Source organism: Musca vetustissima, unplaced genomic scaffold (assembly GCF_032173495.1).
Source record: "Musca vetustissima isolate MV318-11 ecotype Yass unplaced genomic scaffold, APGP_CSIRO_Mvet_v1 utg13812, whole genome shotgun sequence".
Classification (NCBI taxonomy): Eukaryota; Metazoa; Arthropoda; class Insecta; order Diptera; family Muscidae; genus Musca; species Musca vetustissima.
Genome location: NW_026877288.1, coordinates 157,001 through 184,720, shown reverse-complemented (window position 1 = coordinate 184,720; position 27,720 = coordinate 157,001). Strand labels below are relative to the sequence as shown.

The 27,720-nt window shown below is 35.2% G+C and overlaps 1 protein-coding gene across 1 annotated transcript; it reads right to left on the bottom strand.

The window, feature by feature from the left end:
* Positions 1-662: 662 nt before the first annotated feature.
* Positions 663-26,698, bottom strand: LOC133321860 (uncharacterized). The gene is made up of 6 exons (XM_061530930.1): positions 25,633-26,698; positions 21,361-21,598; positions 17,894-18,037; positions 14,169-14,582; positions 991-1,165; positions 663-820 (listed from the first exon to the last, which is right to left on the bottom strand). Exons 1-6 carry the CDS (start codon positions 26,696-26,698, stop codon positions 665-667), a joined length of 2,193 nt encoding a protein of 730 aa, XP_061386914.1. The 3' UTR covers positions 663-664.
* Between the last annotated feature and the right edge of the window lie 1,022 nt (positions 26,699-27,720).

Sequence of the window (27,720 nt, the reverse complement as noted above, 5' to 3'; positions counted from 1 at the left end):
CTGCATTTTTTACACAGTGCATATAACTATTGTCAACAGCCATACGCCACCACTGTAATACCCTCTCAAATAGGGTGTGTAAACATGTTTATGAATAATTAAATCCCATTGTAAGCCTCTGAGGTACTTCAAAACAAATTTTCAAAATAGTTTAAAGCAAAAAAATATAGCGTTTTTCCCATGACCATGGGAGCGTATGACTTTTGTCGACACTCATACGCCTTGGTATCCTCTTTCTGATTTTTCCCATGACCCTGGGTGCGTATGACTATTGACGACACTTATACGCCTTATTCTCATAGTTTTTGATTATTTAAATAAAAAATTAAAGAAATAACAATAAAAAAATTATATCATCAAAAAAATTAAATAAATATATTTTTTATACAATAAATTATAACTATTTACATTTTCTTACTAACTAATAATTATTCTTATAATCGTAATTATAATTAATTCTAGATTAAATTAACATCACAAATTTTCAACAGTGTCTTAATTCGCTTGTTAAATAAATCGAAATTAAATAAATATTTTTTAAATCGATTTTATAATTATTTTTTTTACAATTGCCAAAGAGATCGATTGTTATAATTTATAATTATTTAATTATTTTTTTTTAATTATATTATTTTTTTCTTATTATTATTTAACTAATAGGAATTTAATTATTTGTCATTTGATAACGCGTTAAATCCAATAAATGTTCATACAGAAAGTCTTCGTGCGGCGTCAGGCCAATCATTATCCAGCCACAGATGGCACCAATGCTGCGCGTTACCGATAAACTGCTCCATATTGAGACTATGCTGTTGGTTAACTGAAAAATCGACAAAAAATTTAATTTAAGTGAAATTATTAGAAAAAAAATATTTTTTTTAAATTAAAAAATATTTTTTTTGTTCTTTAAAAAACTATATTTTTTAAATTTTATTAAAATTTAATTTAAAAAAAATATTTTTTAAATTGTATTTTATTTCAATTTCTTACCAATTCCTCTTGCGTTAACGTCACATTCAAATTACTCGAAAAATATAGCCTCTCATCAATGTTATCGGAACAGATCGTCAGTATTATTGTCGCTATATAAATCATGGCTATTATCAGCCAACGAAATGATATCAGCTCGGAGGCATTGGATAAATTCCAGCGGCAGATGTCCATCCTGAAAAAAGGGGAAAATTTTTTTTAATTAAAAATTATTTAGAGGAAAAAAATTAATTAAAAAGGTAAAGGAAATTTTCAGAGGACTAGGGAATTATTTTCTATAGAAAAAAGTAGACCTCAGAGTACTGAGAATTTTTGGCAGCCAACTCTATTTATAATTTTCTAAGATAAAAAAAATTAAAATATTTTTTCTTCCGACCATGAAGACATAGGGCAAAATAAAGTCTTTTAGAAATGAAAAAATCTGTTTTCAGGATCTTACTAAAATTTCCATTCGGTTCTGCTTAAATAAACCCCATTTTTAATTTTTTACACCGTGCGTATAACTATTGTCAACACGCATACGCCACCATTTACCGCTGTAATACCTTCACAAATAAGGCATGTACAAATGTTTATGAATACTTAAAACCCATTGTAAGCCTCTAAGGAACCTCATAAAATTGTAAAACATTTTTCCCCACGACCATAGGTGCGTATGACTATTGTCGACACTCATACGCCTAGGTATCCTATAGAAAAAGTTGACATCAGGGCAGTGGCCTCAGGGTACTGAGCATTTATTTTTTATTTATTTTCAGGGTATTGAGAATTTTTCTTCTGTAGAAAAAAGTAGACCTCAGGGTACTGAGGATTTTTTTTTTGTATAGAAAAAAGTAATCCTCAAGAACCTGAGAATTTTTTCTCTTCCAATAAATTTTCAGGATATTTATTATTTACGACCGTTGTCAGGCAAATATCAAATAAGGCATGTACAAATGTTTATGAATAATTAAACGCCATTGTAAGCCTCTGAGGAACCTCATAAAATTTTGAAACAAACATATGGCATTTTTTCCCACGACCGTAGGTGCGTATTACTATTGTCGACACTCATACGCCTAGGTATCCTATAGAAAAAGTAGACATCAGGGCAGTGAGGATTTTTCTTTTCTATAGAAAACAGGAGACCTCAGGGTAATATTTTTTCTTTCGACCATGGTGACATAGGGCAAAGTAATGACTTTTAGAATTAAAAAAAAATTGTTTTCAGGATCTTACTAAAATTCCCATTCTGGTTTTACTTAAATAAAACCCATTTTTTTAATTTTTTACCCAGTGCGTATAACTATTGTCAACACGCATACACCACCATTTACCGCTGTAATACCCTCACAAATAAGGCATGTACAAATGTTTATTAATAATTAATAATTGTAAAACAAAAATATCGCATTTTCCCCACGATCATAGGTGCGTATGACTATTGTCGATACTCATACGTTTAGGTATCCTATAGAAAATGTACTCCTCAGGGTACTGAGGAATTTTTTTCTATAGAAAAAAGTAGTCTTCAGGGTACTGAAGAATGGGATTTGTTTCAAATTTGTTAGGATTTTTTTTTTGCATTTCTTCTAAGTGCACAATTTTTTCTTTGTTCCAGTGGAGAAAGTTCCCCTATTTTGTCTGGTAATGCTTCAATGGCAATTTTTTCAAGGCGAGAACATGTACAGATGTTTATGAATAATTAAAATCCATTGTAAGCCTCTGAGGAACCTCATAAAATTGTAAAACAAAAACATGGCATTTTTCCCACGAACATAGGTGCGTATGACTATTGTCGATACTCATACGCCTAGGTATACCATAGAAAAAGTAAACCTCAGCGTACTGAGGGGTTTTTACCTGTAAAAAAGTAGATCTCAGGGTACTGAGGATTTTTTTCTATAGAAAAAAAGAGTCCTCAGGGTACTGAGGAATTTGTTTCTATAGAAAAAAGTAGTCCTCAGGGTATTGAGGAATTTTTTCTATAGAAAAAAGTAGTCCTCAGGGTACTGAGAAATTTTTTTCTATAGAAAAAAGTAGTCTTTTTTCTATGGAATTTTTTTCTATAGAAAAAAGTAGTCCTCAGGGTACTGAGGATTTTGTTTCTATAGAAAAAAGTAGTCCTCAGGGTACTGAGGAATTTTTTTCTGAGTCCTCAAGGGACCTGAGGATTTTTTTCCGTTCAAATAAATTATTCCGGCTATTTATTATGTATTGCCGTTGTCAGGGAAATATCAAAATAAATATCTATTAAGTGGGTGTTCTGATGACAACTACAATACACCACCGCTCCCTTACCCGCCATCTTCCGCAACTCAATTTCATTGCTTATTGATTGTTTAAATGACATTAGCATTTGTATAAAGGTACATTTGCTTTGCATTTGACATTTATAAATAAGGCTGTTATCTAGGTGACCTTTTGTTCGGATCTTTTATAATCATTATATAATTGATTATTTCATATTTGAAAATAACAACAAAAACAAAAGAAAAATTCTTTCAAAAAATTCAGAAAAAATTGTTTAAAAAAATCCACGACTCAGAAAAAATTATTTAAAAAAATCCACGCCACAGAAAAATTATTTTAAAAAATCCACGCCTCAGAAAAAATATTTAAAAAAATCCAGGCCTCAGAAAAAAATATTTAAAAAAATCCACGACTCAGAAAAAATTGTTTAAAAGCAGTAAGGAAAGTAGTAAAGTCGAACGGGGCCGACTATATGATACCCTTCACCACTTTGGGTATATTCAACAGATGAATCCTAACAGACGTCGCATTTTTAAAGTACCACTAAAATGAAATTGAATGCATAAACATATCATTCTGCAACCGATACTAAATTTTTCATTTGGTCAGATATAGAAGCTATATCTAAATCTGAACCGATTTTCACGAAACTCAGCACACATTATTCTAGGCTTAATTTAGTTCGTTGTACCAAATTTCGAGCAAATCGAAAGATATATAGGGACTTTGGTGCACCATTTACATTAAATCGGACGAAAATATATATGGGACCTATATCTAAATCTGAACCGATTTTCGGGAAACTTAACAGACATCATGCTAGACGTAATTCAGTACCCCAAGCAAAATTTCGTGCAAATCGAAAGATATTTAGGGACTTTGGTGCACCATTTACCTTAAATCGGACTAAAATATATATGATAGCTATATCTAAATCTGAATCGATTTTCATGAAACTTAGCACACATCATTCTAGACTTAATTTAGTACGCTATGCCATATTTCGTGCACATCGAATGATTTTCAGAGACTTTGGTGCAGCATTTACATTAAATCGGATGAAAATATATGTGGGAGCTATATCTAAATCTGAACCGATTTTCGGGAAACTTAACACACATCATTCTAGACTTCATTCAGTACGCTGTGCCTAATTTCGTGCAAATCCGAAGATATATAGGAACTTTAGTGCACCATTTACATTAAATCGGACGAAAATTTATATGGAAGCTATATCTAAATCTGAATCGATTTTCACGGAACTTAATACCCGTCATTCTGGATCTAATTTAGTACGCTATGTCATATTTCGTACACATCGAACCGTATATAGGGGCGTTGGTGCACTATTTACACTAAATCTGACGAACATATGGGAGCTATATCAAAATCTGAACCAATTTGCACGAAACTTAACACACATCATTCTAGACCCAAGCCCTCAGAAAAAAATATTTAAAAAATCCACGCCTCATATAGGCCTTATAGAGGCCACAGAAAAAATTATTTGAAAAATCTACGCCTCATATAGGCCTCAGAAAAAATTATTTGAAAAATCTACGCCTCATATAGGCCTCAGAAAAAATTATTTAAAAAATCCACGCCTCATATAGGCCTCAGAAAAATTATTTAAAAAATCCACGCCTCATATAGGCCTTATAGAGGCCTCAGAAAAAATTATTTAAAAAATCCACGCCTCATATAGGCCTTATAGAGGCCTCAGAAAAAATTATTTAAAAAATCCACGCCTCATATAGGCCTTATAGAGGCCTCAGAAAAAATTATTTAAAAAATCCACGCCTCATATAGGCCTCAGAAAAAATTATTTAAAAAATCCACGCCTCATATAGGCCTCAGAAAAAATTATTTAAAAAATCCACGCCTCATATAGGCCTCAGAAAAAATTATTTAAAAAATCCACGCCTCATATAGGCCTCAGAAAAAATTATTTAAAAAATCCACGCCTCATATAGGCCTCAGAAAAAATTATTTAAAAAATCCACGCCTCATATAGGCCTCAGAAAAAATTATTTAAAAAATCCACGCCTCATATAGGCCTCAGAAAAAATTATTTAAAAAATCCACGCCTCATATAGGCCTCAGAAAAAATTATTTAAAAAATCCACGCCTCATATAGGCCTCAGAAAAAATTATTTAAAAAATCCACGCCTCATATAGGCCTCAGAAAAAATTATTTAAAAAATCCACGCCTCATATAGGCCTCAGAAAAAATTATTTAAAAAATCCACGCCTCATATAGGCCTCAGAAAAAATTATTTAAAAAATCCACGCCTCATATAGGCCTCAGAAAAAATTATTTAAAAAATCCACGCCTCATATAGGCCTCAGAAAAAATTATTTAAAAAATCCACGCCTCATATAGGCCTCAGAAAAAATTATTTAAAAAATCCACGCCTCATATAGGCCTCAGAAAAAATTATTTAAAAAATCCACGCCTCATATAGGCCTCAGAAAAAATTATTTAAAAAATCCACGCCTCATATAGGCCTCAGAAAAAATTATTTAAAAAATCCACGCCTCATATAGGCCTCAGAAAAAATTATTTAAAAAATCCACGCCTCATATAGGCCTCAGAAAAAATTATTTAAAAAATCCACGCCTCATATAGGCCTCAGAAAAAATTATTTAAAAAATCCACGCCTCATATAGGCCTCAGAAAAAATTATTTAAAAAATCCACGCCTCATATAGGCCTCAGAAAAAATTATTTAAAAAATCCACGCCTCATATAGGCCTCAGAAAAAATTATTTAAAAAATCCACGCCTCATATAGGCCTCAGAAAAAATTATTTAAAAAATCCACGCCTCATATAGGCCTCAGAAAAAATTATTTAAAAAATCCACGCCTCATATAGGCCTCAGAAAAAATTATTTAAAAAATCCACGCCTCATATAGGCCTCAGAAAAAATTATTTAAAAAATCCACGCCTCATATAGGCCTCAGAAAAAATTATTTAAAAAATCCACGCCTCATATAGGCCTCAGAAAAAATTATTTAAAAAATCCACGCCTCATATAGGCCTCAGAAAAAATTATTTAAAAAATCCACGCCTCATATAGGCCTCAGAAAAAATTATTTAAAAAATCCACGCCTCATATAGGCCTCAGAAAAAATTATTTAAAAAATCCACGCCTCATATAGGCCTCAGAAAAAATTATTTAAAAAATCCACGCCTCATATAGGCCTCAGAAAAAATTATTTAAAAAATCCACGCCTCATATAGGCCTCAGAAAAAATTATTTAAAAAATCCACGCCTCATATAGGCCTCAGAAAAAATTATTTAAAAAATCCACGCCTCATATAGGCCTCAGAAAAAATTATTTAAAAAATCCACGCCTCATATAGGCCTCAGAAAAAATTATTTAAAAAATCCACGCCTCATATAGGCCTCAGAAAAAATTATTTAAAAAATCCACGCCTCATATAGGCCTCAGAAAAAATTATTTAAAAAATCCACGCCTCATATAGGCCTCAGAAAAAATTATTTAAAAAATCCACGCCTCATATAGGCCTCAGAAAAAATTATTTAAAAAATCCACGCCTCATATAGGCCTCAGAAAAAATTATTTAAAAAATCCACGCCTCATATAGGCCTCAGAAAAAATTATTTAAAAAATCCACGCCTCATATAGGCCTCAGAAAAAATTATTTAAAAAATCCACGCCTCATATAGGCCTCAAAAAAAATTATTTAAAAAATCCACGCCTCATATAGGCCTCAGAAAAAATTATTTAAAAAATCCACGCCTCATATAGGCCTCAGAAAAAATTATTTAAAAAATCCACGCCTCATATAGGCCTTAGAAAAAATTATTTAAAAAATCCACGCCTCATATAGGCCTTATAGAGGCCTCAGAAAAAATTATTTGAAAAATCTACGCCTCATATAGGCCTCAGAAAAAGTTATTTGAAAAATCCACGCCTCATTTAGGCCTCAGGAAAAATTATTTTAAAAATCTACGCATCATATGGTCCTCAGAAAAGAAATTTCAAAAAAATCCCCACCTACTATAGGCCTTGAAAAAACTATTGAAAAAAGACTTTCAATATTTGTTGTTGTTTTTTCTGTCTTGCTTGGCAAATCAATTCCTTTAGCATATGCGTAGGTGCTATTGACATTCTCAGATTTGCCATTATCATGTGGGGTTAACTGCTCTTCTTCGCTGTGGCACCAAAAAATAAACAAAAACTAAATATGTGGGCAGCTTGGTAAGCAAAAAAATACACACTTTGACATTCTCTTCACGTCTTGTTCATCGACGGCAACAACTAATTCCATTGCAGCCAAGTTGGTCCTACAAGTTGGATTCTTCGATAATTTATCTCTTGTCCTGTGCACACACACACACAGAGAAATCTATGGAGGAAGAGTAATGTGGTGCAGCACCGAGCAGAGGCATCTCAAATGTCGTCGTCTTACAAAATAACATTTGACATTTTGAACTTTGTTTTGTAATGGAGGGTACCCCAAGGAGGGCGGAAGGGAGGGAGTTAGGGGTTTGCTTGAGTACTAACTGCCAGCCTGTCTACCATACCAACACACGGTGATGCTACCATAAATGTGCTGTCGTCATCAAGAACATCATCCTCCTCATCATCATCATGAGTCGTGTCGTTGTCTTTGTCAGATCCAAAAAAACAATAACAACAACAACAAAAGTTGAAAACATTTTTTTTTTAGATTTCATTGAGTTATTTTTGTTGTTTTTTTTTTTTGTTTCTATATATGGCTTCGAGGGTTGCTTAATATATATATATATATATATATATACGTAACAAGGCATTTGCCTGCTGGCCATTTGTCGCTTTGCCTTTTCAGTCCTGATGAAAATGCCGAGGGCATTGTAATCTTCTCCGAATGGGATTTGTTTCAAATTTGTTTGGATATTTTTTTCATCACTTCTAAGTGAACAAATTTTTCTTTCTTTGTTCCAGTGAAAAGTTCGCCTATTTTGCCTGGCAATGAAATGTGTCAGAGGCCAGCTACTGAAATGTCAAACGCAGGACTTAAAGAAAATTTGTTCAAGGATAAGATTTAAATATTTTTTCCTATTTTTTTCTATAGGTCTATCCGAGGCCTATAGAAGGTCTGAGGCCTAGATGAGACCTGGATTTTTTAAATAATTTTTTTCAAGGCCCAATTTTTTTCCGCGCGTCATCTAGGCATTGAAAAAAATTATTTAAAAAATCCAGGCCTCATCTAGGCCTCAGAAAAAATTATTTAAATAATCCAGACCTTCTATAGGCCTCGAATAGGCCTAGTAAAAATTATTATTGAAAAAATCCAAGCCAAGGTGGGGATTTTTATACCCTTCACCACACTGTGGTACAGGGTAATATGTCTTTGTGCATATGTTTGTAACAGGCAAAATGACATATGAGACGAGATAGACATATGGTTCCTTTTGAGAATATGCAAAGAATCACTTTCTGAGTCGATTTATGCATGTCCGTCAGTCCGTCCGTCCGTCCATGTATTTTTGTGAACAAAGTACAGGCCGCATTTATGATCCGATTTGGATGAAATTTGGCACAAGTCACTTATTTGGCCCAAGGACGAATCCTATTGAAATTGGGAAAAATCGGTTCAGATTTAGATATAGCTCCCATATATATTTTCGTCCGATTTAATGTAAATGGTGCACCAAAGTCCATATATATTTCTCGATTTGCACGAAATTTGGCATAGCCTACTGAATTAAGCTTAGAATGACGTATTTGAAGTTTCGAGAAAATCGGTTCAGATTTAGATATAGCTCCCACATATATTTTCGTCCGATTTAATGTAAATTGTGCACCAAAGTCCCTATATATCTTTCAATTACGGGAAATTTTGCATAGCGTACTTAATTGAGTCTAGAATGACATGTATCAAATTTTGAGAAAATCGCTTCAGATTTAGATATAGCTCCCATATATATTCTCGTCCGATTTAATGTAAATGGTGTACCAAAGTCCCTATATATCTTCCGATTTGCACGAAATTTGGCATAGCGTACTAAATTGGGTCTAGAATGATGTGTGTTAAATTTCGTGCAAATCGGTTTAGATTTAGATATAGCTCCCATATATAGTTTCGTCCGATTTTAGGTAAATGGTGCACCAAAGTCCCTATACATCTTTCGAATTGCACGAAATTTGGCATAGTGTACTGAATTCAGTCTGGAATGATGTGTGCTGAGTTTCGTGAAAATCGGTTCAGATTTAGATATAGCTCCCATATATAGTTTTGTCCGATTTTATGTAATTAGTGCACTTAAGTCCCAATATATCTTTCGATTTGTAAGAAACTCGGCACAGAGTACTGAATTAGGACCAGAATGACGTGTGTCAAGTTTCGAGAAAATCGGGTTAGATTTAGATATAGCTCCCATATATAGTTTCGTCCGATTTTATGTAAATGGGGCACCAAATACCCTATATATCTTTCGAATTGCACGAAAATTGGCACAGCCTACTGAATTAAGCTTAGAATGATGTGTGCTAAGTTTCGTGCAAATCGGTTCAGATTTAGATATAGCTCCCATATATATTTTCGTCCGATTTAAGGTAAATGATGCACCAAAGTCTATATATATCATTCGATTTGCACGGAATTTGGCATATCGTACTGAATTAGGTCCAGAATGATGTGTGCTAAGTTTCCTGAAAATCGGTTCAGATTTAGATATAGCTCCCATATATATTTTCGTCCGATTTTTGTAAATTGTGCACCAAAGTCCCTATATATCTTTCGATTTGCACCAAATTTGGCATAGGATACTGAATTAACTCTAAGTTAAGTTTTGTGCAAATCGGTTCAGATTTTGATATAGCTCCCATATATATTTTCGTCCGATTTAAGGTGAATGGGGCACCAAAGTCCCTATATATAATTGGATTTGCACGAAATTTGGCACAGAGTACTGAATTAGGTTCAGACTAACGTGTGTCAAGTTTTGAGAAAATCGGTTCAGATTTAGAAATAGCTCCCATACATATCTTCGTCCGATTTAAGGTGAATGGGGCACCAAAGTCGCTATATATGGTTCGATTTGCGGGAAAATTTTCATAGGTAAGTTTCAGGAAAATCGGTTCAGATTTCGATACTGGTTTTAATATTATTTTTCAAGGACCTATGAGAAATACCCTTGTCTGTGTATTTATTTTTTGTAGTGGTATATTTTTTTGTATTCCATAAACAAATTTACCACCTCTTCCCACGCAGGTGTGCTGTGCGTATTTACATTTGTTTTTTATCTAATTTTAATTATACTAAAAGTATGCTACAATAAATGTATATTTATTTTTTTGAATGCCAACCAGTCTGAAATACCAGCAAAGCAATTGTTTGTGTGTGTGGAAGGGGAGAGACTGTTGGGAAGAAGAGAGGTTGGTCCTGAAATACAATTGTTCGTCATTACTAGTGTATGTGTGATTGTGTTATGGTAATGACGCTAACAGCTATTCCGTTTATTTATGTGAATGTGTGTGCAAGTGTTTTGTGTACGATGGTAAGTGAGTGAAAGTGTATGTGTGTGAACGAGAGAGTTTTATAAACATTTCAATGTCATCGCTCGTTCGTTCATTTGAAAGGATTTGTAATGTTGTAGGATGTGTTGTTTTTGTTTTGTTTTCTGTTCGTTCATTGTTTGCCATTGTAATTTGTTACACACCTAAAAGTATGCTATGGAAATGAAATTTTAATTTAAAGCAGAGTAGTGGAATTATGGGAAGAAAAAAATTAAATATTTTTAAGGCCAACTATAAGGCGTGGATTTTTTAAATAATTTTTTCTGAAGCCCTAAATGAGGCGTGGATTTTTTAAATAATTTTTTCTGAGGCCTGTATGAGGCGTGGATTTTTTAAATAATTTTTTCTGCAGCCTATATGAGGCGTGGATTTTTTAAATAATTTTTTCTGAGGCCTATATGAGGCGTGGATTTTTTAAATAATTTTTTCTGCAGCCTATATGAGGCGTGGATTTTTTAAATAATTTTTTCTGAGGCCTAAATGAGGCGTGGATTTTTTAAATAATTTTTTCTGAGGCCTATATGAGGCGTGGATTTTTTAAATAATTTTTTCTGAGGCCTATATGAGGCGTGGATTTTTTAAATAATTTTTTCTGAGGCCTATATGAGGCGTGGATTTTTTAAATAATTTTTTCTGAGGCCTATATGAGGCGTGGATTTTTTAAATAATTTTTTCTGAGGCCTATATGAGGCGTGAATTTTAAAAATAATTTTTTCTGAGGCCTATATGAGGCGTGGATTTTTTAAATAATTTTTTCTGAGGCCTATATGAGGCGTGGATTTTTTAAATAATTTTTTCTGAGGCCTATATGAGGCGTGGATTTTTTAAATAATTTTTTCTGAGGCCTATATGAGGCGTGGATTTTTTAAATAATTTTTTCTGAGGCCTATATGAGGCGTGGATTTTTTAAATAATTTTTTCTGAGGCCTATATGAGGCGTGGATTTTTTAAATAATTTTTTCTGAGGCCTATATGAGGCGTGGATTTTTTAAATAATTTTTTCTGAGGCCTATATGAGGCGTGGATTTTTTAAATATTTTTTTCCAAGGCCTATAGAAGGCGTGGATTTTTTAAATATTTTTTTCCAAGGCCTTTATGCGGCGTGGATTTTTTAAATAATTTTTTCCACGGCCTATATGAGGCGTGGATTTTTTATATAATTTTTTCTGAGGCCTATATGAGGCGTGGATTTTTTAAATAATTTTTTCTGAGGCCTATATGAGGCGTGGATTTTTTAAATAATTTTTCTTGAGGCCTCTATGAGGCGTGGATTTTTTAAATAATTTTTTCTGAGGCCTCTATGAGGCGTGGATTTTTTAAATAATTTTTTCTGAGGCCTATATGAGGCGTGGATTTTTTTAAATAATTTTTTCTGAGTCATATATGAGGCGTGGATTTTTCAAATAATTTTTTCTGAGGCCTATATGAGGCGTGGATTTTTTAAATAATTTTTTCTGAGGCCTATATGAGGCGTGGATTTTTTTAAATAATTTTTTCTGAGTCATATATGAGGCGTGGATTTTTCAAATAATTTTTTCTGAGGCCTATATGAGGCGTGGATTTTTTAAATAATTTTTTCTGAGGCCTATATGAGGCGTGGATTTTTTAAATAATTTTTTCTGAGGCCTATATGAGGCGTGGACTTTTTAAATAATTTTTTCTGAGGCCTATATGAGGCGTGGATTCTTTAAATAATTTTTTCTGAGGCCTAAATGAGGCGTGGATTTTTCAAATAATTTTTTCTGAGGCCTATATGAGGCGTGGATTTTTCAAATAATTTTTTCTGAGGCCTATATGAGGCGTGGATTTTTCAAATAATTTTTTCTGAGGCCTATATGAGGCGTGGATTTTTCAAATAATTTTTTCTGAGGCCTATATGAGGCGTGGATTTTTTAAATAATTTTTTCTGAGGCCTATATGAGGCGTGGAGTTTTTAAATAATTTTTTCTGAGGCCTATATGAGGCGTGGAGTTTTCAAATAATTTTTTCTGAGGCCTATATGAGGCGTGGATATTTTAAATAATTTTTTCTGAGGCCTAAATGAGGCGTGGATTTTTCAAATAATTTTTTCTGAGGCCTATATGAGGCGTGGATTTTTCAAATAATTTTTTCTGAGGCCTATATGAGGCGTGGATTTTTTAAATAATTTTTTCTGAGGCCTATATGAGGCGTGGATTTTTTAAATAATTTTTTCTGAGGCCTATATTAGGCGTGGATTTTTTAAATAATTTTTTCTGAGGCCTATATGAGGCGTGGAGTTTTTAAATAATTTTTTCTGAGGCCTATATGAGGCGTGGAGTTTTCAAATAATTTTTTCTGAGGCCTATATGAGGCGTGGATTTTTTAAATAATTTTTTCTGAGGCCTATATGAGGCGTGGATTTTTTAAATAATTTTTTCTGAGGCCTATATGAGGCGTGGATTTTTTAAATAATTTTTTCTGAGGCCTATATGAGAGGCCTATATGTGGATTTTTTAAATAATTTTTTATGAGGCCTATATGAGGCGTGGATTTTTTAAATAATTTTTTCTGAGGCCTATATGAGGCGTGGATTTTTTAAATAATTTTTTCTGAGTCAGATATGAGGCGTGGATTTTTTAAATAATTTTTTTCTGAGGCCTATATGAGGCGTGGATTTTTTAAATAATTTTTTCTGAGGCCTTCTTAAAGGCTTGGATTTTTTAAATAATTTTTTTCTGAGGCCTTCTCAAAGGCGTGGATTTTTTAAATAATTTTTTCTGAGGCCTATATGAGGCGTGGATTTTTTAAATAATTTTTTCTGAGTCAGATATGAGGCGTGGATTTTTTAAATAATTTTTTTCTGAGGCCTATATGAGTCGTGGATTTTTTAAATAATTTTTTCTGAGGCCTATATGAGGCGTGGATTTTTTAAATAATTTTTTCTGAGGCCTATATGAGTCGTGGATTTTTTATATAAATTATTTTTGTAGATGCCTATATGAGGCGTGGATTTTTTAAATAATTTTTTCTGAGGCCTATATGAGGCGTGGATTTTTTAAATAATTTTTTATCAAATGTTGCATACATTTTGGAGCAATTGTGTCAATAAAATGTAGCATACTTTTAGGCCGAAAAATTATTAAAATTTATTTTTACTTATTTTTTATTGTTCTGAGGCCCCCGGAACCCCCTAAAATTGTGTAAAAATTATTTTCTTAATTATTTTATGAGGTCAATGTTTTATATCCGCCTGGCGTGTTCTATGCACATTTAGCGAGGAACAATAACTCCTTGAAAAGAATGGTATAATTGTACAATAAGCAGTTATCAGTTACGAAAAGAGGTGTTAGACATGCCACCATTCTGCACGCTAAGGTCACTTCAAGTGGCGTTTTTTAATGTAACCTCTAAAAGTGGCCTCGCTGTTTTCATTTTCTATTTCTCTCACTTACCTATCCAGCACCGATACCATACACACAATCGCCAGACAATAGAAAGTGTTAATATAGAAATTGGCAAAGGAGGCATATTCGGTCCTCACCAGACTGGTGGTGGTGCCCGGCAGCGGCGGCGTCATTGTTGAACTACCAAAATCGCCATCAGCTATTGTTGGAGATTCTGTTGTGGCGGATTCGGAATCGTCATATAAGGACGACGATGAGTATGCTGCAGATGAAGATGACGCGGATGATGAGGTCTCGCCAGCAAGACTTAATACCTTGGACCATTCCATGGGATGGGTACTCAGCACAAATAGCAAATGGGCCAATGCTAGACCAGCTAACAGGCCGTGGCATATATTGGAGAGTAGCAACCAAATTCGTTGAGTCAAACAGGCCAATTGGATGTTGCTGGTAATTTCATGGCTGTAACGAAAAAGAAGAAGAGAAAAATGCGAAAAATAAATTAAATCTGTCAATAACAAAAAAACATAGGCATTATGCCCAACATTACTTTGGCCATTTTCATTTCTTTCTTATTAACTTCGTGCTAAAAATAAACCCTCCAACAAATGTCTACGGTCTATTTTTCCCACGAACAACAACCTCAACAACCCTCACGCCGTCTAACCATTAATAATGTCGGAGCCTAAAAATAGCTACACCAAATTTTATGGCAGCTCCTTTATTTCTTCGAATTTCCAAAAAAAAGTACGAAAATAAAATCCTTAATAAGACCCGGCCACTGGCATTAGCTAAGGCACACGCATCCTTTGTTACTACTTCGCATTCCCTCTTCACACATCGAAACAAACGACCTTGACAGGGCTGGATGGCTGGCTGGTTGGCTGACTGTGCGTAGAACTGTGTGGGTGTTGTGACGTTATTTTAGCACAACGTCACCAAATCATGAACAAGGCCCGTATGACAGACCTGCAGGAGGATGGGATTTTTAAAAAAAAAATTTCAAATCCACTATGAGGTGGGGACTTTTAAAATAATTTTTGGGACCTATAAGGGATCTATAAGAGGCGTGGATTTTTTAAATAATTTCTTGTCGGGACCTATTAAAGGCGTGGATTTTTTAAATAATTTTTTTTTCGGGACCTATAAAAGGCGTGGATTTTTTAAATAATTTTTTTCGGGACCTTTAAAAGGCGTGGATTTTTTAAGTAATTTTTTTCGGGACCTATAAAAGGCGTGGATTTTTTAAATAATTTTTTTCGGGACCTATAAAAGGCGTGGATTTTTTAAATAATTTTTTTCGGGACCTATAAAAGGCGTGGATTTTATAATAATTTTTTTCGGGACCTATAAAAGGCGTGGATTTTTTAAGTAATTTTTTTTCGGGACCTATAAAAGGCGTGGATTTTTTAAATAATTTTTTTCGGGACCTATAAAAGGCGTGAATTTTTTAAATAATTTTTTTCGGGACCTATAAAAGGCGTGGATTTTTTAAATAGTTTTTTTCGGGACCTATAAAAAGCGTGGATTTTTTAAATAATTTTCTTCGGGACCTATAAAAGGCGTGGATTTTTTAAAAAGTTTTTTTCGGGACTTATAAAAGGCGTGGATTTTTTAAATAATTTTTTTCGGAACCTATAAAAGGCGTGGATTTTTTAAATATTTTTTTTCGGGACCTATAAAAGGCGTGGATTTTGTAAATAATTTTTTTCGGGACCTATAAAAGGCGTGGATCTATAAGAGGCGTGGATTTTTTAAATAATTATTTTCGGTACCTATAAAAGGCGTGGATTTTTTAAATAATTTTTTTCGGGACCTATAAAAGGCGTGGATTTTTTAAATAATTTTTTTCAGGACCAATAAAAGGCGTAGATTTTTTAAATAATTTTTTTCGGGGCCTATAAAAGGCGTGGATTTTTTAAATAATTTTTTTCAGGACCAATAAAAGGCGTAGATTTTTTAAATAATTTTTTTCGGGACCTATAAAAGGCGTGGATTTTTTAAATAATTTTTAAGTCTAGAACCAGTGATAAATTTCGTGAAAATCGGTTCAGATTTAGATATAGCTCTCATATACATTTTCGGCCACTTTAACGAAAAAGGTGCACCAAAGTCCCTATATATCTTTCGATTTGCACGAAATTTGGCACAGCATACTGAATTAGGTCTAAAAGGATGTGTGCTAAGTTTCGTGAAAATCGGTCCAGATTTAGATATAGCTTCCATATATATATATATATATATATTCGTCCGAATTTAGGTAATTGGTGCACCAAAGTCTCTTTATATCTTTCCATTTGCACGAAATTTGGCATAACGTATTCAATTGTGCCTAGAGTGAGACCTATAAGAGGCGTAAATTTTTAAATAATTAAAAAAAAAATTCGAGACCTTTGTAGGGTGTAGATTTTTAAAATATTTTTTTACTCGAAGATTGGATTGGGTGTGGATTATTTAAATAATTTATTCTTAGGCGTAGTATAAGACTGGGATTTTTACAAATAAAAATTTTCTAGACCTATATGGGGTGTGGATTTAAAAAAAATTAATGTCTAATGAGGTGGGGATATTTTCAATAATTTTTTCCAAGGCCTATGTGAGGTTTTGATTTTTTTAAATAATTTTTTTTTTTGAACCAGTTACACTATATAAAATTCTTAATATTTTTTTCTATTAAAAATAGTCTTCATATTTTAATATACACCATATTTCTATTTTTTTAAATTCCCCTTCTCCAACCCCTTTTGGCCTTCCTCACTGTACAAAGAACAATCTCAAGAACCAATAACCACTTCTCCAAACAAAAATCTCTTGAATATTTAAAAAGTCAAGTCAAAAGTAAACCTCTTGAAAGAAATCATCTCTTTTTTCGAATGAAAACATCATGAAAAAAAATAATAACAACAATACAAAATGCGTAAGTTCAACAAAAACAACAACAATTGGAGAGTAATATAACAGCAAAATAGCAAAGACTGAATGTCATGACATTTAAATGGAGAGCAGTGCTTAAAGGCCAACACAATTCAGCACAATAACAATAACGACAAAAGTAATCATGTTCAGCTACAGCAACAAAAACAAATTCCAAAATGCAAATAATAGTAGGAGTCACAACACACAGTATAAAAAAGTAGTTATTTTCCCCACGTAGTAGAGTAAAAAATAAATAAAAAACAACAACTATAACCACTACACAAAAACAACAACAAGAAATTATAATAAAAAAATAAGAAGAAGAATAAGGAATTATAATACAAACATAGTGGGTGTTAAGAAATACCATACGTTATAGTTTACTCTCACCACCCAACCACCTCTTCAATATCACAAATAAGCAAAGAACTATGTCTTAGACTCTCTCTCCCTATCACCCTGTTTACTCTCACTACCCATCTCTCCAATATCACAAATAAACAAACAACGAGTCTTAGACTCTCTCTCCCTACCACCCACCTAACACAACATAAGCACTCCACACATTCATTCTCCTCATACACTCTTCCCATGCACTCACTCTATGTCTCCCACTCTCACACATATCTCTCCTCTATGACTGACCCCTTGCCATTTAGCGCTGTGTTTGTTATGGTAACTGTCTGCCTTAGCACACACAACTAGTACTACCTCACTACTACAACTACTCTCCTAGCCATCACTCTCCCACCCACTACTGTTTATAAATCAATCCTCATCTCCCCCATTACTCCCTCTCTCACAATGTGTAGTGTGTGTAGTTTACCACCTCCTATAGTGTATGTGTAAATACTCACCCATAGTATTCACCATCGAGCAGGCAACGAGTATCACCATAACTACCACTCGGGCGTAGTTGATAGCCGGCATTAACACCAATACCACCACTACCGCCACTGCCATCACCAATACCACCACCTCCTCCGCCACCAGTATCACCACTGGATTTAATAAAAAAAAACAACAACAAAAATAGCAGAAAATAAAAAAAAACAAATATTTATATATTTATAAAAATAAATAAAGCCAAAAATATATATTTTTTATATATTTACAACAACAACAAAAATACAAAAAAAACAATAACAAATTTCAAGTTCTTTATTTCAATGAAACCTCTAGAAGGAATTTTAATTATGAAAGCTCCTCAGAAGGTCAATTACCTACAAAAGACCTTCTAGAAGTCTCGAGTAGAAGGTCTCAGTAGACCCTCTATCGACAGATGACCTCTTCTAGGCCAATTTTTAAGGGTTTTTATTTATAAAAGATCACTATGTTTGGAAGGCTTTAAGAACACCAAATTCTTACCGAAGATCCTCTGGAGATCATCTAGTCAACTCTTGAAGTTCATTGAGAGGTTTTATATCCCCCGAAAATGTTCTATCGTTAGATGATCTTTAGAAGCTCTTCCATGAATAAATAAATGAAACTTAGAAAGCCCTGTAAGATCATCTACGGATAAAGGGTCAGTAGAGGGTCTTTATGGAAAGAACAACTTTCGAAAACCTTCTATGAATACATTACCTCTAGTTAGAGTACCTTTGAGACCCATCTCTTGACCAATGACCTCTAGAGGGTCTTCAATGTTAAATTACCTTTAGGTTGTCTATGATTAATGAACTTCGGACGGACTGGATATCTATAAGTCTGATGGAGACCTCTAATTAAAGAAAATACTCTTAACCTGGAAGACCTCTAGTAGACCTTCTACGGATAGAGAATCTGTAGAGTTTCTTCTACGGAACCTTAGAAGGCCTTTGGAGGATCTTCTATACAAGACCTTCTAATGACTTCCAAAGACCAATGACTTCCAAAAGCTAACGGATTTATAGAGGTTCGTCTATGCAAAAAAACTTCAAAAGGCCTTCTATTGATTGGAGATCTGAAGACCACTATCTATAGAAGATTCTCTAAACCTATAGGTTCAGGTCTAAGGGTAGATGTTCTGTAGAAGTTGTTCTATGCATACAAGGACTTCAGATGGTCTCCTATGGCTAGAAACCCTCTAGTGGATCTTATATAGATATGAAGTCTTCAAAAGGTTCTATTGAATTTTCAAAGGTCCTCTATAGATTTTGAAGGGTCTTCTGTGGATAGAAGGCTCTCTACAGAATACAAAAACTAAAAAAAAGAGGTACTAGTTGGTCTGCTCCTTATAGAAGACTTCTGACTTATAATATTTTTTAGATATATCGAGGAGTCTTTCAAAGACAAAAGAGCTGTAGTTGGCTTCTAAGGGTTCTATAAAGGATGATGAACCTTTAGAGGGTCTTCAGAGCTTCTTATGAGTCTCCTATGAAAAACTGATCTCTAGAGTGCCTTCAATGGATAGATGTTCTTTAAGATTATGCCAATTGGTATAAGACAATTAGTGGATTTTCGATGGGTATTGAACATACAGACGAACTTCTGACATTATAGAAGATTTCTTATGGATAGAATCTCTCAAGGGTCTTCTATGAAAATGAGTCATATAGATTGACTTCCGAAGTTCAAAGGATCTTTAAAGAATGAAAAAACTCTCAAGTATCTTCAGAGCTTCTTAGGGGTCGTCTATTAAAGAAGGATCTCTAGAGGGTCCTCTATGGATAGATGAGCTCTTTGGTGTCCTCTAGGGATAGAAGACAACTAGGAGGTCTTTAAATGACCATTAGAACTATAGATGAATTTCTGAAGTTATAGCAGATCTCTTATGACCTCTAAAGGTGCATTAAGGCCTCTTAGGGATCTTTTGAGATCGTAGAACCTTTAGAAGGTCTTTAAAGACTCTTATAGACCTTCTATTATAGAAAGATCTTCTCAAAGTAGATGTATTTTAGATGTTACCAACGGTCAGGAGACCTCTAGTGGGTCTTCATTGGATACAGGTCATCTAGATGGACTTCTGGAGTTCTAGACGTCTAGAGGGTCGTCAAAGTCTATAAAAGGCTATTCTATGGATGAAGAGGGTCTTTTGAGTATTTTATGGGTCATCTATGAATGAAATGTCCCCAAAGGCCATTCTGTGATGTTCCCTATCGATAGGAGGACTCCAACGGGTCTTTCATGGATATTGCTAAAATTCAAGACTTCTTGAGTGTCATCAAAGCTTATAAAGGGTTAATAACCTCAAAAGTGACTTCGAAGCCTCTAATTGAACTTCTATGAAAAAATGGATCAATCGAAGATCTCCTATAAATATGAGTCATCAGTAGATGGACTTCTGGAGTTCTAGTAGCTCTCTTAGGGATAAAGAACTATTTTAGGTATTTTATGCTTCTAGAAGATTTCGCATGGATAGATGCCATTTCTAGGAGTTCTCATAAGGATAGGGAAACTATAATGGGTGTTCTTTGTATAGATGAGTTCTAGAGGATTACGTATGGATAGGTGACATCTAGAAGGTCATTAAGGCCTCTTGAGGATCTTTAAGGTATTCAAGGGCTCGTCTTGCATAAAAGACCTCATGAGGGTCTCAAAAGTATAAAAAATCTTTTAGGGGGTCTTCTAAATGTAAAATGCCACCAGATGTTCTTCTTTGAAAGTTCTACTAAACTCAGAAGGCCTTCAGAGGATCTTCAATGTATAGAAAGTCCTCTAAACGATTTTCGAGGTATTGAAAACCTCCAGAGGGTATTCTGCTTATAGGCCTTCAAGGGATTTTTATTTATATAGAGTCGTTTATGGATACTTAATTATAAAACCCCTCCAAAGGGTTTTATAGGTTTAAAAGACTGCCAGAAGTTCATCTAGGTGTAGAAGATGTCCAGTGAATCTTCTAGGTGTAGATGACCTTCCTGTAGTTTTGAAGACCTCCTGGGGGTCTTTTGTGTATGTAAGATTTCCAGAAGGTATTTTTTGTTAAGGTATAAATTTAGGATATTTTAGGTATAAAGGACATCCAGAGGATCGTCTAAGTATAGAAGAAGATGCCCAGAGGCTATTTTAGGTGTACAGGGCCTCCAGAGGTTCTTCTGGGTATATAAAACCTCAATAGGATTTTCTATCAATAAATGATCTCCATAGGTAGGTATAGGTAAACTTCAGAAGTCCTTTAGAGGTCCCTTTTAAAACACTTTTCCAAAAATTTCAGATTCCGACGCCGTCTCACAATATCTCACCACCTCAAAACCAATTTTCCCCAACCCAATAATTTTCCTAAAACTTCTCTAACTCTACACAATTTTTTTCTTTTACTCATTACTGTCAAATATGAGATTTTTGAGGATAGAGGGTGCTATCGTTTATCCTCTCCTTTTAAAATAGTTTTTTTATTTGTACTCACCTAACCTGACCGCTCATACCGCCCGAACGCATAAACGAATGCTTTGCATAGCAGTGGTCCACCGGTCGATAACCCGATGATGTTTGCATAAACATTTTATCGATATGGGCGGGTGTGTCGTCTGTGGGAGAAACCACTGGTGTAAACGGGTTATAAATCTCTTCACCTTCGGCTGGCATTATATCATCGGAGAGTTCTTTTAGCAGGGATGTCAAACCGCTGGCGGCATAGAATTTACCTGGAACGATGGAGAGGAAAAATACAAAATTAGGAATAATTAGAAAAAAATTCGAATGATCTAGGAAAAATGAGAAAAATTTCGGAAATAATGTTCGAACATAGAAAACTATTCGGAAACGATTTCCGAATATAGAAACAATATAAGTTTTTGAACATAAAAAATTTGATTTTTACGAACAAATAAAAAGATATTAAAAAAAAACTTGCAGAGGATCTTCCAGGTATACAGAATTTGCAGAAGGTCTCCAAGGTAGAAAAAATCTTTCAGCAAATCTTCTAAATATAAATAGGAAACCTTCAGATGGTCTTAGAATTCGAAAAGATCTCCAGAGATTATTTTGCGTATAGACGACTCCCAGAGGTTCTACTAATCTTAGAAGACCTCCAGAGGGTCTTAATGGGTCTTTTGCCCTAATGCTCAAGAATGTTTTCAGATCATTAGCATTGGTAATAGTTGATGTAAATTACCTGACCGACCAATGGAAAGTTTTTCCGTTATGAAACTATCTGAAGTCCTGCAAAGGAAAATACCCACGCACCCACATGCCTTTGCCCTATCTGGCGTGAGGAGGGAAGAGGAACAGCACCATTCTCATCAGGTCATAGTTTTGCATCCACTATTATTTCCATATCAAACAAAGTCCTTAGAAGAAATTTCCCCCTCTCTCTTTTTCACTTTCTTCCCCTCTCACCCTCTACCTTGCATTCATTCAAACATTCATTGATTATTGTTAAGAGTAGATGCAGATAAGTTCCCTTTTTTTCTAAAATTTTTTGTTATTATTTTTTATTTGTAGCTCAGTAGTGAATGTTGTTAGCTTTTGCTTGAAATACAACAACAACAACTACGACAACAAACAAATTTCAACTCGCTAGTATTTTTTCTTGTTTACACTTGACCTTTAACGTATTATGTTTGTCGTGGTTGTTGTCGTTGCAGCCGCTGCTGCAGCAACTGATACCGATGCTATGGATGGCAGTCATCCTGCCGTTGCCCATTCACTTTTGTAGTTTTTTTTTTCTATTTTAAATTAGGACAAATTATTTTTTATTAGCCCGACTAAAAAAGAGAACCAGAAATCATTTGCGAGCTATCTCGGGTATGTTTTTTTTTTCGATTTCAATTCGTATTTTTTCTAATTTGTGTTCAGTGAATATATTTCAGGGTAAAAAGGATAGCAAGGACCTAATTTATGTTGGAAATTAAAAAAAAGATTGAAACAGAATTTGAAAGGTTATGGTAATGAGGCCATGGAGGTTGTGGATACAATGTATTCTCTATGTGAAAAAAATATTTGAGGTTTTTTATACCTAAAATAACTTCTGGAGGACCTCTATACTTAGAACACCCTCTAATGGTATTATATACCCAAGAGTCCTTTTGTGAGTATTCTATACCCAGAAGATCCTCTGGAAGTCTCTCTTGAAGTTTTCTGTAACTAGCAGACCCTCTGGAAGCCTTCAATAACTAAAAGACCCTCTGGAAGTCTTCTATAACTAGGAGACTCCCTAGAAGTCTACTGCACCTGTAAGGCCCTCTAGGTCTTATATACCTAGATTACCCTCTGGCAGTCTCCAATACCTATAAGACCCACTCGACGCCTTCAATACCTAAAAAACGAACGAGAAGTTTTACTGAAGTTCTTCTCTACATATAAGACCCTCTGGAAGTCTTCTATTCCCAAACGACCCTCTGGAAGCCTTATATACCTAGAATACCCTCTGGATGTCTCCTGTACCTATTCGACGCTATTATTGTATTCTATACCTAGCAGACCCTCTGCAAGCTTTAATACCTAGAAGACCCCCTTGAAGTCTTCTAATACTTAGCAGACCCTCTGGAAGCATTTTATACCTAGAAGACCCTCTAATAGTCTCCTATACCTATAAGACCCTCTGGAAGCCTTCTATACTTAGAAACGCTAGGGAAGTCTTCTAATCCTTAGAAGACCCTCTGTAAGCCTTCTACAACTAGTCGACACTATGGAAGGCTTTTATACCTGAAGGACCCACTGGAAGCCTTCAATACCTAGAAGACCCTCTTGAAGTCTTCTTTACCAAAAATACCCACTTGAAGCCTTCTGCGCCTAGAAGATCCTTTGGAAGTCTTCTATACCTTGAATACCCTCTGAAAGTCCCTTGAAGTATTCTATACATAGCAGACCCTCTGAAAGCTTCAACACCTATATGACCTTCTTGAAGGCTTCCAGATGGTCTGCTAAGTACCATCTGGAAGCCTTTTATACATAGAAGACCCTCTAATAGTCTCATATACCTATAAAACCTTCTGGAAGCCTTCTACACCTATAAGACCCTCTGGAAGTCTCATATGCCTTTTCGACGCTCTGGAAGCCTTCTATACCTAGTAGACCCTCTGGAAGTCTCCTATACCTATAAATCCCTGTGGAAGTTTTCTATACCTTGCAGATCCTCTGGAAGCATTCTACACCCAGCAGACACTCTAGAAGCCTTCTAGACCAAGAATATCCTCTGGAAGCCTTCTATTTCTAACAGACCCTCTGGGAGTCTCATGTACCTATTATAACCTCTCTACGTCTTCTATACGCAGCAGAACCACTGAAAGCCTTCTATACCTAAAATACTATCTCCTATTCCTAAAAAAACCCTCTGGAGGACTTCTATACCTATGAGACCCTCTGAAAGTCTTTTTCAATACCTAGAAGACCCTGCGGAGGTTTTTTCTATACCTAGAAGAACCTCTGGTGGTAGTCTTCTATTACAAAAATCCCATCTGGAGGTCTTCTTCTACTCTTAGAAGACCCTCTGGAGGACTTCTATAAGGAAGAAACCCTCTGAAAGTCTTCCTTTGTACCTAGAAGACCCTCTCGGAGCCTTCAATACCCAGAATTCCCTCGGGTGGCCTTCTTCTATACCTAGAAGACCCTCTGGGGGTCACCTATAAGTAAAGGACCCTCTTTTATAAGTTAAAAGCCCCATCTGGAGGATCTTTCTTCATAAAACAAACCTCCAAAAGTCTTGAAACCCCTCTAGAAGTTCTAAATCCATAAACAAGTTCCACTGATGTTCCTCTATCGACTGGAAACCCTCTGTACCTTTCAAAGGGCTATCTAGATATCATAAATCCATTCAAGACCCTATGGAGGTTCCTCATACAAAAAAGGCCGCTTAAACGAATTCGGTTGAAAGCCGCGCTCAAGAACCCTAAAATACCGCAAAATTGGGGGTAGCCTTATATGGGGGCTATCCGAAAATATGGACCCATATTTATAATTTTTAGTGGGGAAATTTGGTACCCAATAAGAACCCAATGTACCGAATTTCAGCGAATTCGGTTGAAAAATGCGCTCAAGAACCTCAAAATTCCGAAAATTGGGGGGTACTCTTATATGGGAGCTATGCCTAAACGTGAACCGATAAAGCCCATCTTCGAACTTGACCTGCCTGCAGACAAATGACGACTCTATGCAAAATTTTGGCGATTTATCTCAATTCGTTTAGACGCTAGAGTGATTACAACAGACAGACGGACATGGCTATATCGTCATAGAATTTTACGCTGATCAATAATTTACTTTATGGTGTCGGAAATGATTATTTCGATGAGTTACAAACGGAAAAACAAAATTAATATACCCTCCATACTATGGTGGAGGGTATAAAAATACAGGCCTCAGCCCAACTGGAAAAAATCTAAACATATGTTTTTTTTTTTTTTTTTTTTTTTTGAAATTCCGAATAATTTTTTTCGAATAGAAAAAAGGTCGGAATAACTTCTTATGAAATGAAAAATTTGGAATAAATTTTTCAAATAGAAATGAGTTGGAATTGGAAAAAAATCGAAATAATTTTTTTTTCGAATAGAACACATTTTGGAATGTGTTTTTTTTTCGAATAAAAAAATTCGGAATATTTTTTTTATGAATAGAAAAAAATCGGAAATTTTTTTTCGAATAGAAAAAAATTGAAAAAAAATTGTCATCCATACAAAAAATTTGAAAAAAAAGGTATTCAAAAATGTATTTAAAATATGTCTAATATTTCAATACTCACTTATAATATGACCCCGCTTATTCCGCTGACTTTTCGTCTTACGATGCACCTTGCGCTCCTCCAAACTCTGATCGATTTCCAATTCACCCGACAACGAGGCATCATTCATTTCCGAACATTGCTTCAAATAGCGCATCAGCGTTTCATTTGCCTGACGCACCTCCATTTCCCCCGCTGCAATCAATTTCCTCTCCCTCCTCCTACGCGATTCCGATTTGCTACGTTTGCGTCGTGGACTTTTCTCTAAACTGCTACGTGATCTAACCGATCTCTGGGCTGGACTAGCTGTCGGATCGGATAGCGATTGATGTTTACGTCCCGCACCTCCACTGTTGCCACCTCCACCACTGCCGGCACTCAAAGCCGAGGGTGTGGGTGAGGATTGTTTCAGTTCACGATCCATGAAACCTAAAATGCCGCGATGAAACGAGGCATCCGCTGCCGTTTCGAGTACCCGTCTTGAGGGTGAGTGGGGGGAGAGAGTGCGACGATGTCGATGTGCCGTTATGGTGGGAGGTAATTGTTGTAGTGTTTCACGTAGACTCATGGCATCACCGGACGAATTGCGACTACTGCTGGGGCCATCGGGTGGGCCGGTACACAGCTCACTGGCATCGGCTTCTGAGGGTTTTGCAGGATCGTTGTTTTCGTTGGTCGCCTTTGGCTGATGGTGGTGTGTCGTTGCCGAGTCGTTAGCGGGTTGTTCATCTTCGGTGGCCTGGTCGTGAGGAGCATGCCCGTTGACCAGGACCACAGTTTGTTGTGAAGTTTGGCTGGAGCTGTGACCTCCTCCCGTGCCACCACTGCCACTGGCCACTGTGTCCACTGTTTCGGTGGACGTTTGTCGTTCATGTTCCTGCATGAGTCGTGTGGCCACCGCAGCAATCAAGGCATCCGACGAAGTGCCCGCCCCTCCCGCCTCCACATTGAGGATGTCGTTTGTGGAACGGGCCGGAGATTTGCTGTCTGAGGTACTGCTAGTCGTTGTCGTTTGGCGTTCCGTACGGCGATGACGTGATTCGGTACGTCGTGGACGATGACGATGCACCTTTGGTGTAGCCTCCATGGTAGTGGCACACGACAAGAACAACAACGACGATGATGACTACGACGTCGTACACTTATATGTGTGTGTGAATGTGTGACAACACTCACTGAAGGACGTATGTGATGATGTGTGGTATTGTTATTGTTGTTGTTGCTTTTTTGTTATTACACGAATTTTTGTTACTCTTGTCGTTTTGTTCTTTATTCCTTTTTTCATCCGTTCTTCTTTCGTTTATTTTCTCGTTTTCCCGTTTTATCAAAACAAATGCACCTGCTGCTGCACGAAATGCATCTGTGACACACACGAATGATTCTCCAGTCAGTGTGTGATGAGCTGAGCTTTAACTCTCTACCATTTGTTCTCTCTCACTCGTGTGAACTTTCTCCCTCTCAGTTCTCTATTCGTTACAGTGACTGTTGTTGGCCGAAACCGAACAGCTGTTTTAAAGGTTAAACTTCTGTGTGTGTGTGGCATGCAATAATAAAATATGTTTTGCAACTTTCTCCGTTATTATTGTTGTTGTAGTAGTTGTTTTTGTTACTGATGATGTTGTTGCAATTTTTGTTGTTTTTATTGTATTTCATATTATATGACACGTAATCATTTGTTGTTCTTGTTAGCTGCAGCTGTCGTTTATTCTCTGCTGCTCTGGTCGTATTGCTTTGCCGTTATTATAGTTGTTGTTGTTTTTATTGCAACTACTGCTGTTGGAAGTCCCAGGCCTTTTGCATTCGTTATTTTTATTTCATATGTTATTGTTGTTATTTAAAAAAATTAAATCATTTTCTTGCTTTAATTGTTCTGAAATATTTTTAGTAGTAAAAAATATTTTTTAGCACTTGTTGTTGTTGTAATGTTTTGTTTTTCTTAAAAAAATCAGTAGTATTTAAGAGTACAAACAAATATTTCCACACTTTTTTCAGCATAGAAAAAAATTTTGAAATATTTTTTTCTGGCACCCAATATAAGAAAAAATATCTTGAAAAAATAGCATAAATAAATTATTAAGATTTTTGGTATATACGAACAATTAAGTAGGA